This window comes from Pteronotus mesoamericanus, unplaced genomic scaffold (genome assembly GCF_021234165.1).
Source record: "Pteronotus mesoamericanus isolate MK-2021 breed Mesoamerican mustached bat unplaced genomic scaffold, CSHL_Meso_final contig_2, whole genome shotgun sequence".
Classification (NCBI taxonomy): Eukaryota; Metazoa; Chordata; class Mammalia; order Chiroptera; family Mormoopidae; genus Pteronotus; species Pteronotus mesoamericanus.
In genome coordinates this window covers 2,821,975-2,838,392 of record NW_026555084.1, presented here as the reverse complement: position 1 = coordinate 2,838,392, position 16,418 = coordinate 2,821,975, and the positions used below count along the sequence as shown (strand labels likewise).

At 52.8% G+C, this 16,418-nt stretch overlaps 1 protein-coding gene across 2 annotated transcripts in view; it reads right to left on the bottom strand.

The window, feature by feature from the left end:
* Nucleotides 1–16,418, bottom strand: part of SLIT3 (slit guidance ligand 3) — a 520,298-nt gene that overhangs the window by 80,366 nt on the left and 423,514 nt on the right. For both annotated transcript variants that reach the window (XM_054568067.1, XM_054568069.1), the window contains exons 9-11: nt 14,903–15,044; nt 5,356–5,427; nt 472–543 (exon numbers count right to left, since the gene is read on the bottom strand). In XM_054568067.1, the coding sequence (XP_054424042.1) occupies nt 472–543; nt 5,356–5,427; nt 14,903–15,044 (286 nt within the window). The remainder of the gene's footprint in view (nt 1–471; nt 544–5,355; nt 5,428–14,902; nt 15,045–16,418) is intronic.

Here is a 16,418-nt window from a genome sequence, read left to right as displayed (position 1 = left end):
CGGGACAAAGCGCCGTCCCTTCATGCCCCGCAGGGTCTCTGAGCCCCGGAAAGCCGAGGCTTCGGCCCCACCCAGTGGGCTGCCCTAGGGTCCTGAATCCTGGACGAGGCCACAGCCACGGGGAACGGGCCCATTGGCCATCAGCATACGCTACACCCCTCCCCCATCTCCCTTGAGAGCGAGAGCGCCGCGAGGCCTGCGGGGTGTGAGGGGCGAGTGTGGTTAGAGCAGAAGGTGCATTCGAATTAAAAGCCAATAACTGGGAAGGCTGCTGGGCACTTAATCAATAGAAATAATGCATGTGGGTTGTAGAAATATTCCCCAAGATCAATTTCCCCTGAAGAAATATTTGTTTCTCTAACCAGGCTGCCACAAGTGTGTAAGGGAACATAAAGCCTTGATAAACACCTCCTGAACTACGTGGACGCATCGCTCCCCCCTCGGCCCCTGGTGGCTCCTCTCCCCACTTACAGCGACGTGAGCGATTTCAGGCCCTGGAAGGCATCTGGGGCGATGTCCGATATCTGATTCTTGCTGATGTCTCTAAAAACATGAACAGCAGAGTCTGAGAACACAGCTCAAAGGACATTCCTAAGTGTGAATCAAGCATTTCAGGTGTTCAAAATGGTGAGAATTAATTAATCAACCCATTTATTTATTTGTAGTGCAAGAGAAGGACCTTCAAGACCATTCGATTCAACCGCCTCATAATAAAATACATTCCACGTGCATCACTCTCCCTGGCTTTCAAAGCACGCTCACCCTGGTGGGCACCTTGGCTTTGACATATGTCTTTGCCTGTGTGAGCCCTCATCTGTAGGAGGGAAATGGCACCGAGTTGAATTACGGCCATGTCTAGGTCACACACCAACAACTGCGGCACAGGTGAAGCCGAAACCTGCCTCACCCACACACAGGCGGGGTCCTCTATGCATCCTCCTCTGCCTCAGGCCTCAGCAAACGCCGCTTTCCCCCCTCCCCGAAGTCCTGAGTCATGTCGCCGCCCCGGTGGCTTGTCCCCTGTGAGCCGCCAGGAGGCTCTGACGGGACTGGAGGCTGTGTCTGGCCCGGTGCCCCACCCAGGCCGTGTGGTGGAACGCGCCACGAGAATCTCATGGGACGGCTTCGCGATGAGGATTTGTCGCTGGTGCTGCCCCTCGCACGGGGCCAGCCCCAGGACGTGACCTCCAGGCTGCGGACAGTGGGAGCAAGAGGGAGGCTGGGTGCCGGAAGGCGCCGACCCGGCTCGCTGCTGGGGAGGCCCCGCATCCTCCCAGAGCCAGGAGGGCAGCCCTGGCCAGCGCCCTGGCGGCCTCCGAGCGCCGGCCTCTGCCTCTCGCTAATGGCCCTTCTCTGAGGGCAGCCTTTCTCTCGGAGTCATTAGCTCAGGGTGGCCTCCGGCTCCTGCCACTGGAAGCAGATACTCCCATTTCCAGAGACGGGAACCTCTCCGGTTCGTTCCCTTTAACAAAATAAATCAATGGGCCTTTGCTTTCGTGCAGAAGGAGGGGGTTGGGGTCTTGGCAGGTCAACAAGGAGGAGACAAGGGAGCACGGAGAGGAAGGCACATCTAAGCAGGTTCTTAAGCAGCTGCCTTCAGCGGGGGCCAGACTCCCCAGCTCCCCCAAAAGCACACTCCTGTGGCCTGTTTCCCCTCCGCCTACAGCCTTCAGAAGGGCCTGCAACCACCCCGGCCTAGGCCTCGGCTCCCTGCCCTCCCTGCTTCCCAAGCCTGTTCACTGAGAGGTGCTTCACAGGGTCAGGCTTCTTAGGCACAGCTGTCGAGCTGATCCTTTTAGCTGGAGAGATCGTCTCTAACCAATCCACAGATTGTGCTCGCACACTCGTCAGCTTGCCCTGGGCTTTTTTCTTCAGCACGCCATTCATGTGTGAGGGTTTTAACAAGTCAATGCCCCGGATTATCCTAATCTTGCTTGCCTTCAGCAAGGCTGCCAAGCAAGGCCTTTGAGGCCAGCAGACAAGGCCTGTGTTCAGATTAGGCTGGTTGGGGGAAACTGTTTTATTGCTGTGGTTCTTTTTTCCTGACCCCGATGTCCCTTCCAGGCCCTTAGATGTCTAGTGCGCAGCAGAAGTTCTGTGATCAGTGGGGAAGCCCTCCACCTTAGCCTAGGAGGGCCACCTGGTTTGCAGCCCCAACTAGACTAGGTCCCAACCCTCAACAGCACAAGGTGTGATGTCTTGTGGTTTTGGAGATGGCGGGGAGTGGAAATTAGAGAAGTAATAGTGTAGCCAGGAGCTGACCCTGGTGGTCACTTCTTAATTCTTAACTCTGCAGGAGGAAACCGTGGCCCTGTGAGAGAAGGGACCTGGAGTCACAAGGGACTTGATGCAGCTATGTAGGTACAGAGGCAGCATCTTGAGCCTGCCTTGAATTTCGCTCTGATGGATGCTGACTAGGAAAGCAGACTGGGAAACGCTTCAGGTGACCCCCTGTCTCCACGCTGGACCCCTCCCAACCATCAGGGTGGTCCCAGAACAGACTCTGGGCGTTTGGGTCACTCCGGACCAGTGGTTCTCAGACCACAAAGCTTCCCCGGGGTGTTTATTAAAATGCACCCATGGAGAGCCCGACTGCTACAAATCAGCCTGCCTATGCTACAAACTTCCAGTGATTTCTGTGCAGGTGGTCCCCGAGTAGCACTTCAGGCCACAGTGTTTTAGAACCTGGTCAGTCTCAGACCTGGCCCAGCCTCCTGGGACTTACAAACTGAAAGACTGAGAGCGGGCGGTCTCTCCAGACTGTTGGGGCAGATGTGGCGAATTCTCGTGCCAACAAGGGTCAAGCGGGAAATCAAAGCGTGCGACGCGGCCGTGCGGGAGCCTGCAGAATTCTGCTCTACCTGAGACTGTGCAAGTGAGGACCTCAATGCGCCCTTCTGGCAGAACAGCACAGGGGCGTGCCCAGGGCCAGCGCGGCCAGGTACCCGACTCTGAAAGACCGAGGGGTCCTCTCCAGGGCCCCGACTCTCCCTAAAAATGGCTTCTCTACTAGTGTTTACCTGGACACAGTTTTATCTAAGCCAACCACTAGAAATAGGTGGGGACAAAGGCATTCATTCAGGGAGCATTCTTCATCCGCCTCTTATCAGAGATAAGAGCAGGCCACGGTTCATTCATAGTGGAGAGGGAACCTGTTTTTATCAGGTTATAGAGATAAACTTGTCACTACACCCAGGAGGAGTTCACACTTAGGGTTTTATAGTCCATTCTCCCCAGGGGTCCTAGCCCTCCCAAGCCCTGCACATCAGTGGGGGTTTCTGGAATTCCATTAGCTGGAACATTTTTAAGTGGTCTCTCTTCTCTACCACCCTTCACTTGGGGAAAAAAGGGCATCCTTATAAACACCAACAGAAGTAGCCAAAAATGAGACTCGCTGTCCAGGTCATGACTGAGAAGGTCTGATGAATTTTGAATGCACAGCTCACGGCGAGTCCAACAGGAAGAAGAGAGGATGGTATACACATAGCTAGGCTCTAAATTACCTGGACTTCACCAAAAAATTAGAGCAGTAACTTAAATCATGCAAGAGATATAGGTTGGGGCAATGACTGAACTTGTCATTTTTCACTGAAATTACTATCCGGCTGCATAATCAAGCTAGGCTTTAAAAGCGAAGGGGTGAGGCGGGCTACGGAGAGCGAGCAGGGGGAGCGGGGAGCCGCTGAGATTAATGGCCCGGGGTTTTAAATATTAAGGCCTGTATTTATACAGCCCCTCCAGCAGGAGTGCCGCCAATGGGAGGGGAGAAGAGCCTCATTGTGCTGGCTTCCGGGTCTGGAACTGCACCAGGAGGAGACCTTGTTTGGTTTGGATTTCCAGGGAGATGGGGAGTTGGCTTCCTGAGATCTGAGGGTAAAGCCTACTGATGCCACTGCATCTCCAGGTGTTTATTTTTAGCACAAAAGGAGCCAGCAGGACTTGACCTCTCTCCCGTGGGCCTCCTCCTCAAGGGAGCCCGGTGACTCAGCCCCCAGCAGAAGGGAACAACGAATCCGCGCGTCTTCCCGCCTGTCTCCTCTCTCTCCTCCGTGCGGGCCGGAGAGGGGGAGCGAGGGCAGTAAGGACAGCGTCCTGACTGCTGGGCTGTGACAGATGACTCTTAGCCTGGGAGAGGGAAGGGCGGCCCCGTCCCGGATTCTCTGTATCTGTGACTGCAGGGAGGGGCCCCTTCTGAGCCCTGCCCGCCTCCCTTCCAGGTGCCCAGGCCCGAGTGACTCACAGAGCAGTCACATGGCGGGGAAGGGTGGCGTGGATGAGGGGCCACAGTAGGGGGGACGAGGGACATCGTGCTCTCAGTGGATGCTGTGGTGAGGAAGGCACAGCTGCTCTGGTGTCCCCAGGCGTTAAGATGTTGGCCGCAGCGATGCTGGTTACGGTGGTATTGGGGATGTTGGGGATGGTCATCCCCAACAGTATGGGAGAGTCCTACTGTTGGAGGATTAGAACCTTCTGATCTCACTTAGAAAGAATAAAAGGTTCTTACCATAGTCTAAAGGGTCCACGGGCTCTAGGTCCTACCCATCTCTCAAGCTCCATCCCCACTCACCCCCACGCACCCCCACGCACACTCCACTGTGCAAACAGCCCTGCGCGCTGCCCGCTGCCTTTCATGTGTCCTTCCCTCGGCGCTTGTCACAACTCACTCCCTTCATTCGGGTCACCTGCCCACAGAAGCCCCCGTGGGCGAGCCCTCCTGAAGACCACCCGCCACCATTCTCTTCCCCCGCCTTATTTTCTTGTACAGCGATTTCTAGTGCTCATCCATTTAAGCTTCTGTATTCTCCTGCCCGAACATGTGCGCTCCACGAGGGCGACTTTGTCTTAGTTCACTGTGCTACCCACAGCCCCCAGCACAGCTCCTGACACACAGCAGACATTTCCCCGGGTATCTGGTGAATGAATGTGTGTGCGGTTGTACCACTGTTGGTGACGACAGTGCTCCAAGGGCACAGGGCCACCGTCACATCTCTGCTGAAGCTCCTACTTTAGGTCCACATCTCTCAAAGCCAGGGACAATAAAAAAGGGGATATGGGACTTTTAGGTCAAATGAGCTCCACCTCAGCTGAGGAAAGATCGCTTTCCTTTGCTCTAGGTGGGGGGCCCTCAGCTGCCCATGTAGGTGCATGAGTGTGAAAACCCTTCCACCTCATCATCTGAGTGTAACACTCTTGAACCTTCCCTCCCAACCTTAGGAGCACATTCTAGGTCCAACACTGAACGGTGCAGGACAAATGGTATATAGCCTGGCACCTGAGCAGGCTGCCCACTACACGTGACATGCCATCCCCAACACTGACAACATATGGGCTCGTCCCTCCCCAGTGGAAACTCACATTCGTTTCAGTTTCTTGTACTGGCTGAAGGCTCCAGCAGGGATGGACTTGATGGAGTTCTGTTCCAGGCGTCTAGGAAACAGAGTAGAGAAGGGTCAATTAACCAGCCACCCGCCCATCAGCCAGCGGAGGCTGAGGGCCCTGAGGAACCGCCTCGAGGACCACACTGCTGCTGGGGTCCTGGACAGGCAGGAATGTCAATGGCTGACTTCATTTCTGGGTTTTTCTTTTCTTTTTCTTTTTTTTTTTTTTTGAGGACTAATTGACATATAACATTATATTAGTTTCAGGTGTACAGCATAATGTTCAGTATTTATTTCTGGGTTTTCCTATTGGCTGTTCTCATATGGCGGGGAAAGAGCCTTCACATCTTTAGCTCTCAGCCTGACGTCTGTCAAATTGGCCCCCTGACACCCCAGAGTCCCCAGGAGACCCAACCAGACCACTCACTCCCCTGGGCTGCTGCTCGAATCTATGGCTTTCACACCTCTTGGACTCTGGAAATGTTCCTCTCCTATCAGTCTGAAAAGACCAGAGACGCTGCGGGCCCAAAGCCTAGAGCTTCCTTGGAAGAGAAGGGGCCATGGGGAGCAGGCGAGCCCTTCCATCCTTTATCCTCTCATCTCTCAAACGGCTCCCTGTCACCAGGAACAGGTGTGGTGGGGAGACGCCAGAGCAGGAGGTGGGCCCCTCTGTTCGAGGTGATGAATGGCGCCTGGCCGGGCTGAGGGCTCAGCGTCCTCCCTCATCCGTCTCCCTCGTCTCCGAGGTGCGCATCTTTTCATCACCTCCTCATTTGGCAGGGATGCTCCCCAAACCCTCAGCTGGGAAGGCACAAAAAAAGGTGTGTGTGGGGAGGGGGTGCGGGGGGAGCAGAAGGAAGCAACAGGAGGGACCGGCTCCCTCGGAGGCTCCGTCTCGTGGACGCACATTCCTGGCTGGGAAGAACCTATCCATCTTGAAGAGTAATCCCTGCCGCATAGTAGGGGAGACAGTCGTATTAATTTGTGCCTCTGTGATCGCATCTTCATTGGGGGAACAGAGTATTTGTTACTGGAACGGCTAATGGAGCAGTTTGCCAGCAATTTTCCCATTTCAAACAACATCTCAGCTGCTAATGTGGAAGGGTTTGTCAGGCCAACCCATAACACAGACAAATCACTCTCCAGGCCAAGGGAAGCGGGGGACAGAGTAGAAAAACGAAGGGCGGGCAGGAGGGGAGAGGACAGATCATTCTTGGCTGCTGGATGAATAGAGTCTACAAATGAGGCTGCCACGGTCTGCTGAGAGAGCCTTTGTGGCCCCCTGGAGGGGGCGGGGGGCGGGTGCTGCTGGGCACGTGGACCAGGCTGGCTGGACAGGGACCAGGCTGGCTGTCGGTGAGCCACAGAGCATGCCGCAAGGTCTCAGAGGTGTGGGCTACTGTGTACAGCCCCCGGCCGAGGCAGCGAACTCAGGGAGGCTGCCTTGACTGAGAAGTTCCAGGACATCCTCGTTTTCCAGCTAAGCAGCGTTCAGCCGGGATCTCTCTGCTAAGGCAGCAGCTCCATGGGGCTCTGGGGCTGCCGGTCTGGTGGCAAATGCTCTCCAGGAGTCCTGCAATTCACCTGCCACTTGGGCAAGGGATTGAGGCTAGATGTGCCTCTGGAGCGAGCCGCTGCCTGTCAGCGACGGCAGCCCCCTCGGCTTTGCAGCATGGCCCACCGCTCCTGGTTGTGGGCCCAGAGCCCATGCAAGTCAGGGCAGCGCTGGGAGTGAGGTCGGCTGGCTGTCCAGGCAGTTGGATATCAATTAACCTCCACTGGAGGGGTGGCTGCCAGGCTGAGGGAGGGAGGGATCAGGGAGCAGGAGGCAATACCTGTCCCCAAAGGGTTTAATCATCTGGTGATTTAATCCCTCACAAGACGGCCCATCACACAACCAAATTTTATTGCTACCATACAGGAAGAGCTATTATTTATGCAGTTAAGTTGATTTATGTCTATTATCTTTCCTAATCCTTACACTTACGAGGCAGGCTGTGTTGGCCCTATTTTGTGAGTGAAGGAAATAAAACCTCGAGGGATCAAATAGCCTGTCCAAAGTGACCAAGCTGGTAGGTGGCAGAACTGACAACTCTCTGCTTCTGTCCGCCGAACACGCTGCCTCTCTGTCTTTCTGAAAAAGCAGAAACTGAGGCCCAGAGACTAACGTGGCCTCCTGAAAGCCACAGGCAAGGTCAAGGGGTTAAGACGCCAGTGCCCCTCCTGAGACATCGTGCAGCTTCTGCAAAAGCAGGTATTGTGTAAAATGGCTGTGGCAGCTGAGGGAAGATGGAACAGAGCTGTGAATATGTATAAAGTATGCAAATAGAGTGCAAAGATGTGAACTTTGAACAGAGAACAAAGAATCCCAATCGGAGCCTGTTAACCCCGCAGGGGCCTCGGGTACGTCCCATGCTCTCGAGACGGGCGCTCCGGGGAGGGCCCAGTCTCTGCTCCGTCTCCGCTTCTCACGCTGCTGCGGTGCCGGCTGACACCCAACCCCGGGGGGCGCCAGGGCCGTGAGGCTGAGGTGAGCCGTGCCCCAGGGGCGTCGGAGATTGTCTTGGGGGTGGGTAGTTGTGACTCCTCAGCTACTTCAGATGTAAAGGCAAGGGAGGCTGTGCCGACAGCAAGAACCACTGCGCCTCAGGTGCTTAGAGGCCAGGCCGTAGGCTGAGTTTTACATGACTTCTCCAACGGTATCTATAACCCTGGGAGGCAGAGCCTCTTCCTCATCCCCACCCCCATGTTAAACGTGAGAAAACTGAGGTTCAGAGACGTCAGGTCTCTGGCCCAGGTTCACAGAGCCCGGAGGAGCTTCGGCTGGGACTCAAACTCACGTCATCCAGTTTGAAGACCCGAGCTCTCCGTTGCCAAGCCGAGCTGACGACCCTGTGGAGCGGAGGCATCTGCGCCCCTGCAGTCATTGCCTGTGCTCATCCTCGGGCAGCGGCCCTGCGCACACGCGTCTCTATGCAGCAGGCGCCCCTGCTGTTTTTCACACGTCGCCCAGTCCACAGCCTGGAACAAGCCCGCAAAGATCCACGCTCCCAGCAACAGAAATTCAGTGTGAAGGACAAAGGCAGCATTAACATCAGCAAACACGGGCACCCTCCGGGGTGTGTCTGGAGCCACTAGCTGTGTCGGGTCTCACTTAACTGGCACATGGGTCTTTCTTTGTCTGGCAAACATTCTTCAGGCTGCAGGCTGATTTAATAGAACTTGCATAAAAACAAACACAGAAATCAAACATCCGAGCAATCTTCTGGCACCAGTAAGAACAATGGGAACACCTGATGGGAATTTCGGCCGCTTGTGTTCTGTATTGATTTGCCCCAGTTACTTGGTGCTTCCTTAATGATCTGCCATGTGCATACATGAAACCGAACACGATATATTGCTAGCAAGACATTAGTCACCACAATGCCAGGAAGACCGGCAGGGGCGGCAAGTCACCTGGCAGAGAGGTGCTGGAGCGTCGTTGGACTTCTGGCAGAGACGGGGTGGAGGCAGTGCCAGCGATGAACAGCTACCATCTACTGAGGCCTTTTCATGCCTTTTTATGCCAGACACTGTGCTCTTTGCACACCGGCCCTTTTGATCCCTTCAATAATCCTGCAAAGCAACTGGTGTTATTAATACACCCATATTATGGACGGAGAAGTCATGGTACAAAGGGGCCAATTTGCCTGATGTCAGGTTGCTAGTAAATGGCAGAGCCTGTGCTTGAACCTAGATTGGTCAGATTCAAATGCCTGCGTTCTTAACCCCTAGGCCAAACTGCTTCCCCATAAGTCACCTTCGTGAGAGTTCACAATGACTCCTAAGACTTTCCCATCTGTCTTAGTCTCCTTGTGACTTGGGAACTCTTCTTAGGATGTCCAGACCCTGCTGCAGGAAGGAAATTCCATTTTATCTTTTTCCAAAGCCATCCTGGGCTATTTGATTGGAGAAAAGGCCACCTCTTGGAGCCCCGAGGTCCAGTTCCTGATGCTTCTCTGTGCTTGGGATAGGGCTGCGGGGAGGGTTCCCATCTTCACCTTTGCTCCCGGCAGTTCTGCAGGAAGTCAGTGAGAACTAGACATCCCCACTGAGGTTATGTGTCTGGTTAACGGCAAAGGTAAGGAACGCGGGCCCCTGTGACCTGAGCCATTCCTAACCTGCTCTGCAGCACACCTGGCGTTACCTGCAGGAGACAGAGGTGTGCACATAGAGCCAAACTTGCTCTTATTATATGCATATGCTCAGATGCCTCCAACAGAGGACATTTTTTGTTCATCTTAGAAAAAATGAATGGAGCATAGTATGGGGACTTAAGACTAATCATTCTATCATGTTGTATATGTATACATGGGCGTAAGGTTTTTCTTTTTGGATTCCATTTAGATTCCAAACATTGCATTACTTTTCTACATGCTATGTTACTTACTATCCATGGGAAATCTCTAGCAGACATGACGAGCCCCATTTCTCAACGGGGGAACGGGGTGAGGCAGGGGGTGTCAGAGAAATGTGTGCGAAGCCAGGGGCAGAGCCAGGATTCACACACGGGACTATCCACCCCGGGGCCCGGGCCTTAACTGTCCTGCTGCCCGATCGGCTTCCCTTTCACCGCCTGCCCGTGCCCTGCCCCTGTCCCCGCCTCCTTCCCCAGGGCAGACCTGCAGAATCCTGGGCCTCTCAGGATGGTTTAAGAATCCTGGTGTCAAAAGATTTCCGGAGCCCTTCAGCCCTTTGGTTTTCTTGGCTGCCTTTGTGCTTGTTTTCCAGTTCTTTCTCTTTTCTAAACCCCGTGGTGACCAGTGCCAAGGGGGATATTTGCTTTTGTCAAGCAGCTGTCTCCCCACCCCAGGTAAACGGTGGTGTTGGGGCGGGGCTGGGCGGAAAGTGGGGTGGCTTTTCCCCCTCGATGCTTTCACTTATGACTCGACCCTGAGGCTCATCCTCAGACTGAGGAATACAGTTCCTGGCTATAGCAGAGGACACGGGACGCGGGACGACACTGGGTGGTGAGCAAGAACGGAAGATGGTGAGACAGAGATTATGATGGGTCTGAGGTACAGATGGTTCCTCTGCAGCCCTGGGGACCCAGGAGGGTGGACTGAAGATGACAGAATGGAGGGGAGTGTGGGTCTCTGGCTCTTCCCAGAACTTGTCCCCGCCGGAGGCTGGAGCTGGTTCAGAGAAACGTCAGGGAGCAGCAAGGACAGCCTGGCTGATGGGAGCTTAGTTTCAAGGAAGAGCTGCAGTGAACTGTCTCGCCGTGGGTTCTCTGGGAGAAAGCTATTTTTAGAGGAGTTGGCTCTGCTATGTGAGGAGATCAGCTTTGGAAAGAATCTAAAAGAGCCTGCCAGATCGCTTTGCATGAGAGATAGCTCCCTCCCCAAAATGCTGGGGAGTGTAGAACCTCTCCCAAGGTGTAGGAGCGTCACTAATAACTAAGAACTGAGAGTAGGAAGTACAAAGTCTGATTTGGTGCCAAGCATCCCTAAAGAGAGAGGAGAAATATGGATTGCATAGGTGGTTATGAACACAAGGCGGGGTTGTTGAGAGTAAAAGGAAAAAGTCACATTCAGCTGACTTTGGGATGATAAATCAGCTGCTTCTTGTTCATCCTGGGGTGCAACCTGCAGTTTCAACTCTCTGCTCCTTTTTTCTCATCTTTCAGCCTCTCCATCTGCTGGTCTCCTTTCACTGCAGAGATGATGCATTTCAGCTGCTTTAAAGACGTGTAGGCCAACACACAAGTCCCCGAGCAAGGGCTTTGTTGCTTTTGGGAACACGCAGGTTTCCCTGTCAAAGTTCTCTCTTATATGTCCCCTCTCCCAGGAGCCTCCTAACTGTAGTCTCACCTCACCTGCTTTGATGTCTCAGCTTCATTTCATCATAGAGGAGAATGAGGCAAGCATAGCAAGAGAAGTCCTGGGCAATCTGCCTGGTGGGCTTGGGCGCCCCAGAAGCAGGGGCAGCCTTATTTGCATGTCTGCGTATATTTGCATGAAGATGAGCTACCACCAGGCTCAAAACATCATGCAAATGGCTAGCCTAGCTCTTGAACCCATTCTCCCAACCGTAACCTTCAAAGAACTGACCTAGCTTTATGGAGGGACCTCTGGTTCAGGGAGCCCCTGCTCCCACAGCATCTAACCCCTCTTCCCATGCCTAATGAAAGTGGGGGTCATAGCAATAGCAGGAGTGCCACTTGTAGTAGTGACGTAACAGTAACCATCGCTAACATAGTTTATCTCACATGCCAGACCCAGCGCTAAGCATTTGACAGCATACCTTCACTCAACCTTCACAAGAACCGTGAAGAAGGTACTGTGAGCCTCTGCACTTCTCATTGAGGAAACCAAGGCTCGGAAAGGTTAGTTGCCAATGGCTAAAAGTCACGGCTGCAGACAGAATGTGGGTTTGCCTGAATGCATGGTCTACCAGCAGTGTCCAACCTTCTGGTGTCTCTGGGCCACACTGGAAGAACAAGAGTTGTCTTGGGCCACACATTAAATATACAAACACTAATGAAAACTGATGAACGAAAGAAAAGTTTTAAGTAAATTTATCATTTTGTGTTGGGCCGCAGTCATAGCCATCCTGGGCAGCATGCGGCCCGTAGGCTGTGGGTTGGACACCCCTGGACCCAGGTAAGAAGCTGAGTGCTGTTTGTGACTGCTTATTTTTGGAAACACTATGGCTGGGTTGGGCATCCCTGGACTTTTGGATTTCACAGACTTTTTACTTGGCCAATTAAGGTGATCTCTCTCTGTCATACATAATACATACTTACATAGAAACATGGATTTATAATTATATAATAATCACACATATAATGAGATGCATATTTCACACACTCACACATATTCTGCTTTCAGTGGCTGTCATTTTATAAAACAAAGGGTATTTTTAATAAGAACAATAACAGAATTAAGGATGTCCAGGAATTTAAAATAAAGGACCTCCTTGAAATTGATTAATTTAGCTCAATGGAAAAGCACCATATTGGTTTTGCTTTTCTCACTTTATCCCACATCAGGAAAAATTCAGTAATAACCAGAGAGCCTTTTGAAAATCACCACTCTAGCTTGCTACTATCCTTGTTAAAACTCCACATCCAGGTGCGAGCTCAGCAGCCCAGGTCTGGTCTGGTCTGCATGGGTCCCACGTCCAGCAAGGTCACCTGCACTTTCTCTCCCAGACACCTGAGCTGGGTGCCTCTGAGGGTTAGAGACAGGGGCAGTAGAGCAGGGTGGGCAGGCTCAGAGCTCCTGAATCAGGGCTGGGGTAGGGGGTCAATGGTTACGGCTGGACTGCCTAGACTGGCCTCTTTCATTGGGCTGTGGTTTGAGACCTGGTGGAAGGAAAATCTGTGCCTACCAAAGGAAAAACCTGGCAGATGGGGCAAGAAAGGAACAGTCTACAGGAGTCTGAAATGACAGGAATGTGGGCAGGAGTTCTGTCTTGAACGTCCATCCATCTCGGGAGGGCCGGAGTCCTACCTTGGTGGGATGGAGAGGGAAGCGGGGCTCTTATAAAGAAGAGCAAAGGGTGAGCTGGCTGGAGAGAGGGATGGGGCTGGCAAGAGAAGTGGAAAGGCCGTGGGTGTGGAGAGGGGGAGAAAGGGGAGAAAGACTCAAGGGAGGGAGAAAAAGAGAAGGGGAAAGGGAGCAGAAAGGGGAGAGAGTAAGGGCAGGAGTAAGGAAAGCCGCAGAAGAAGGGAGGCAGAGGGACGAGCAGGAGAGGCGGCAAGGTCGGAGGGAATTCCATGGGAAGAGGGGCTCTTCAAGGCTAGCGCCATGGACCAGGAGGAGTGAAAGAGAGTTACAGTAAAACCTGAAGGGGACTCACTATTGAGTCTTGCTGAGTGGAGCTGGGTGAAGGCCAGAGGGGGTGTGCATGTCATGCCTACAGGAAGGAGGTAGAGGCATGGACTGTGTCCACTGGGGCTGGGGAAGAGAGTGTTAAAGGAAATCAGTGGAAAGCTGGCAAAGCAGAGGAAGAAAGAAGAAACTACAGCTCCGCTGTTGTAAGTCGTGTGTTCCTTCTCAAGGCAAGCAGGGTGAAACCAAAGTCCTTAAACTGCCTCCATGATCTGGCCCCTTGTACCCCTCTGACCCCATCCCCTAACACTCTCCATTGTGTTGACTCCACACAGGCCTCGGGGTATACCAGGCACACTCCTACCTCAGGGCCTTTGCACATGCTATTCCCTCTCCCTGCAACGCTCTTCCTCCAGGCAGTCACTTGTTTTTTGTTTTACTTGCTTCAAGTCCTTTCCTTGTTTGATTTTTCCCCATAGAACCCACCACCTTCTATCATGTTGTCTAATTTACTTTGCTTTGTTTATTGTTGATCATACTCTTCCTACCACTAGAATGAAAGCACCGTAAAGGCAGAAATTTTGTCTGTACAGAACAATGACTGGAACACAATGATCTCACAATAGGTATTTGTTAAATGTATGCGTGAACAAAAGAGTCAACAGGCCACCTCTTGGAGTGGGTTGGGAACTCAGGGAGGTTTCTGCAGAGGAGGCAGAGGTGGAGGAGATGATGAAGCAGAGAGGTGAGGGAAATATGTGTCCTTTATTTGGAGGGATTTTATCTAATGATGTTTTCAGTAGGAGGGTTTTGTCTAATCATGTTTTTAATAAAGCCCCCTAAAGGGAAGGTGGAAAAGGAAAATAATTATTGTTGTATGGAGAGTGACCTGGGGGCCGGTGGCGGCTGACACTCTGCTCAATCCAGAGTGAGACACTGGCACTTCCTCATGCCTGAGGGGAGAGTGGACAAGGTGGAACCACACGGGCCAACATGCTGTATTGGAAACGGGAGCCTCTGAGCCCGCACATCAACACGCACAACCTTGCCTCTCCCCAGAGACCAATCTAGAGGACAATGGTCTGAATGGAAATGATTAAGGGCCACCACCACCACTTTCTAGAGCACTTGCCCCTGGACTAAGGGCTGTATCAAATGCGCACATGCAGTCTTTCGTTTAGTTTTCACAGTGACCCATCGAGAATACTATAGTCATCACATTATCATAGACGAGAAAACTAAAGACGAAAAAGAGCAATTATTTTGCCCAATGTCACCCAGCTCGTAATGGTGGAGCCAGGATATAGACACAGTGACTCCAGGGCAGGGACTGGCAAACTTCTACTATGAAGGACCCAGTAGGACATAGCAGGCTGGTAGGCCATAAGTTCCTTTGTCATACCTACTCACTGCTGCCTTACCAGAACAGCCATGGACAATACATAAGCAAATGAGTGTGGCTGTGTTCCAATAAAACTTTATTTACAAAAACAGCTGGTAAGCCAATTAGGCCCATGGGCCATAGTTTACGCTCTTGCCCACTGAGCTGTCATACCTGGGAAAGCCTGGAAAGACAGCAGAGAGACTCCTGAGTGGTTTCAAAACAGTCATCTCCAACAGCTCAGCACGCCTCCAGCCTGCTGGAGAACTGGCTGAGACAGAGAGGTGGCCTCGCCAAGGACAGAGAGGGGCAGACAGGGCACTTACATTTCAACGATGCCCTCCGGCAGGTTGGCGGGGATCTCCGTCAAGCCCTTCCCTCGACAGTCCACGATGTTATTGCTGCACGTGCAGGCCGAGGGGCAGGAGATGGAGTTGGCGTTGCAGGTCGGAGGCTCCGAGTGGGGGCCTGCGGGGCCGGAACACAGTGGTCAGCCCATGTCAGTGTCAGCAGCCGCCTGGGCATCGGCGTCCCTTCACCAGCATCCCCACGAGGCAGCACTGCCTGATGGGCTGCCCGAGAAGTGATCACCAGCTGACCTCTCATCTCGGGGGCACCGCTGCCGCTAGCCCCATACTCAGCCAAGAGGAGGGATGCTGACGTTGGCCTGACTATTTCGGCCATCTCATCATCCTAATCTTTCAGAGACAGCGCTGCTCTCAGGCAGTCATGTGTGAACATACGTGAAGAACACACATTGGGACGACTGTCTCAGGATGCCCAATGTCTGAGGGACACCGGGGGTTTGGGATTTGGGCTGGGAATTGGATGCCGAGGACAGACACACCTTCGCCCCGTTCTCAAGTGTCTGGAAGTCACCGTCAGAACCAGCGGGAGGAGAAAGGGCGGCAGGATCTCCCCATTCCAGGCACTGGTGCTGTCCAAGTGTCAATGGCATCAGCAGCAGCGACATCAAGGCATAATTTTCAAGCAGTTTTTATGTCCCAAGAAGACTTACCGCCTTAGGAAAAAGGCAGGCAAGTTACTGCCTATTTTTAGAGTCTTCATTTTGTTTGAGTTGAGAACCAGCGTGAATTTAAAGCAAAGTGGTAAAAACCCAAGAGCATGGCCTCCGTTGAGCTTCTTCGGAGAGGAAATGCAGATAAACATGACACATCGCAGGCCAACTCAACACCCCAAGGGTGGCAGAATCTGAACCACTTTCTGTGGTGGCCACATCGAACCTCTAATACAAGAAGTAAATTCAAACGTTTTAAAGACATTAAAGACTAAAGACATTAAGTTTTCATGCTATGAGTACTTTTCAAAGTGAGGTAGAATCTCAAACCTGTGGTTAGTTTTTCAAATGTGGACACTGTGGCCCAAAAGGTAGACCCAACCCAGGGGCCTCCCATGACCTTTTGATGTCTTTGCACATCCCTTCTCCCAGAACAAAGGGCCGTGCGCAAGACCGGGCTCAGACTAACTCTGCAGACCTTCTGACTGCTCAGACATGAACCTTCTGGCGGGGAGCTCTAGATAGAGATTAAGCATGAAACAGAAAATGTCCGCAGGGAAAAATGACTTGAGCCTGGCCTCTGTTCGCTGGACAGGCTGAGTCTGGGGAGCAGAAGGAATCCAGCGACAGCGGTTGAATCAGAGGCCTGGGGCAAGTCCTCCTTTGGACACTGGGCCAATTAAGTGGTTCAAAACTTAAAAGTGGAGGGTCCGCTCTCCATGCTCAATAGACCCCGTACCTGGGGTGGTCCTTCCGTAGAGACTGAAATGGATGCCGATGGCTTAATTTGGAACATTTGCCTTGCCCAAAAAGGCCAGCCCAGT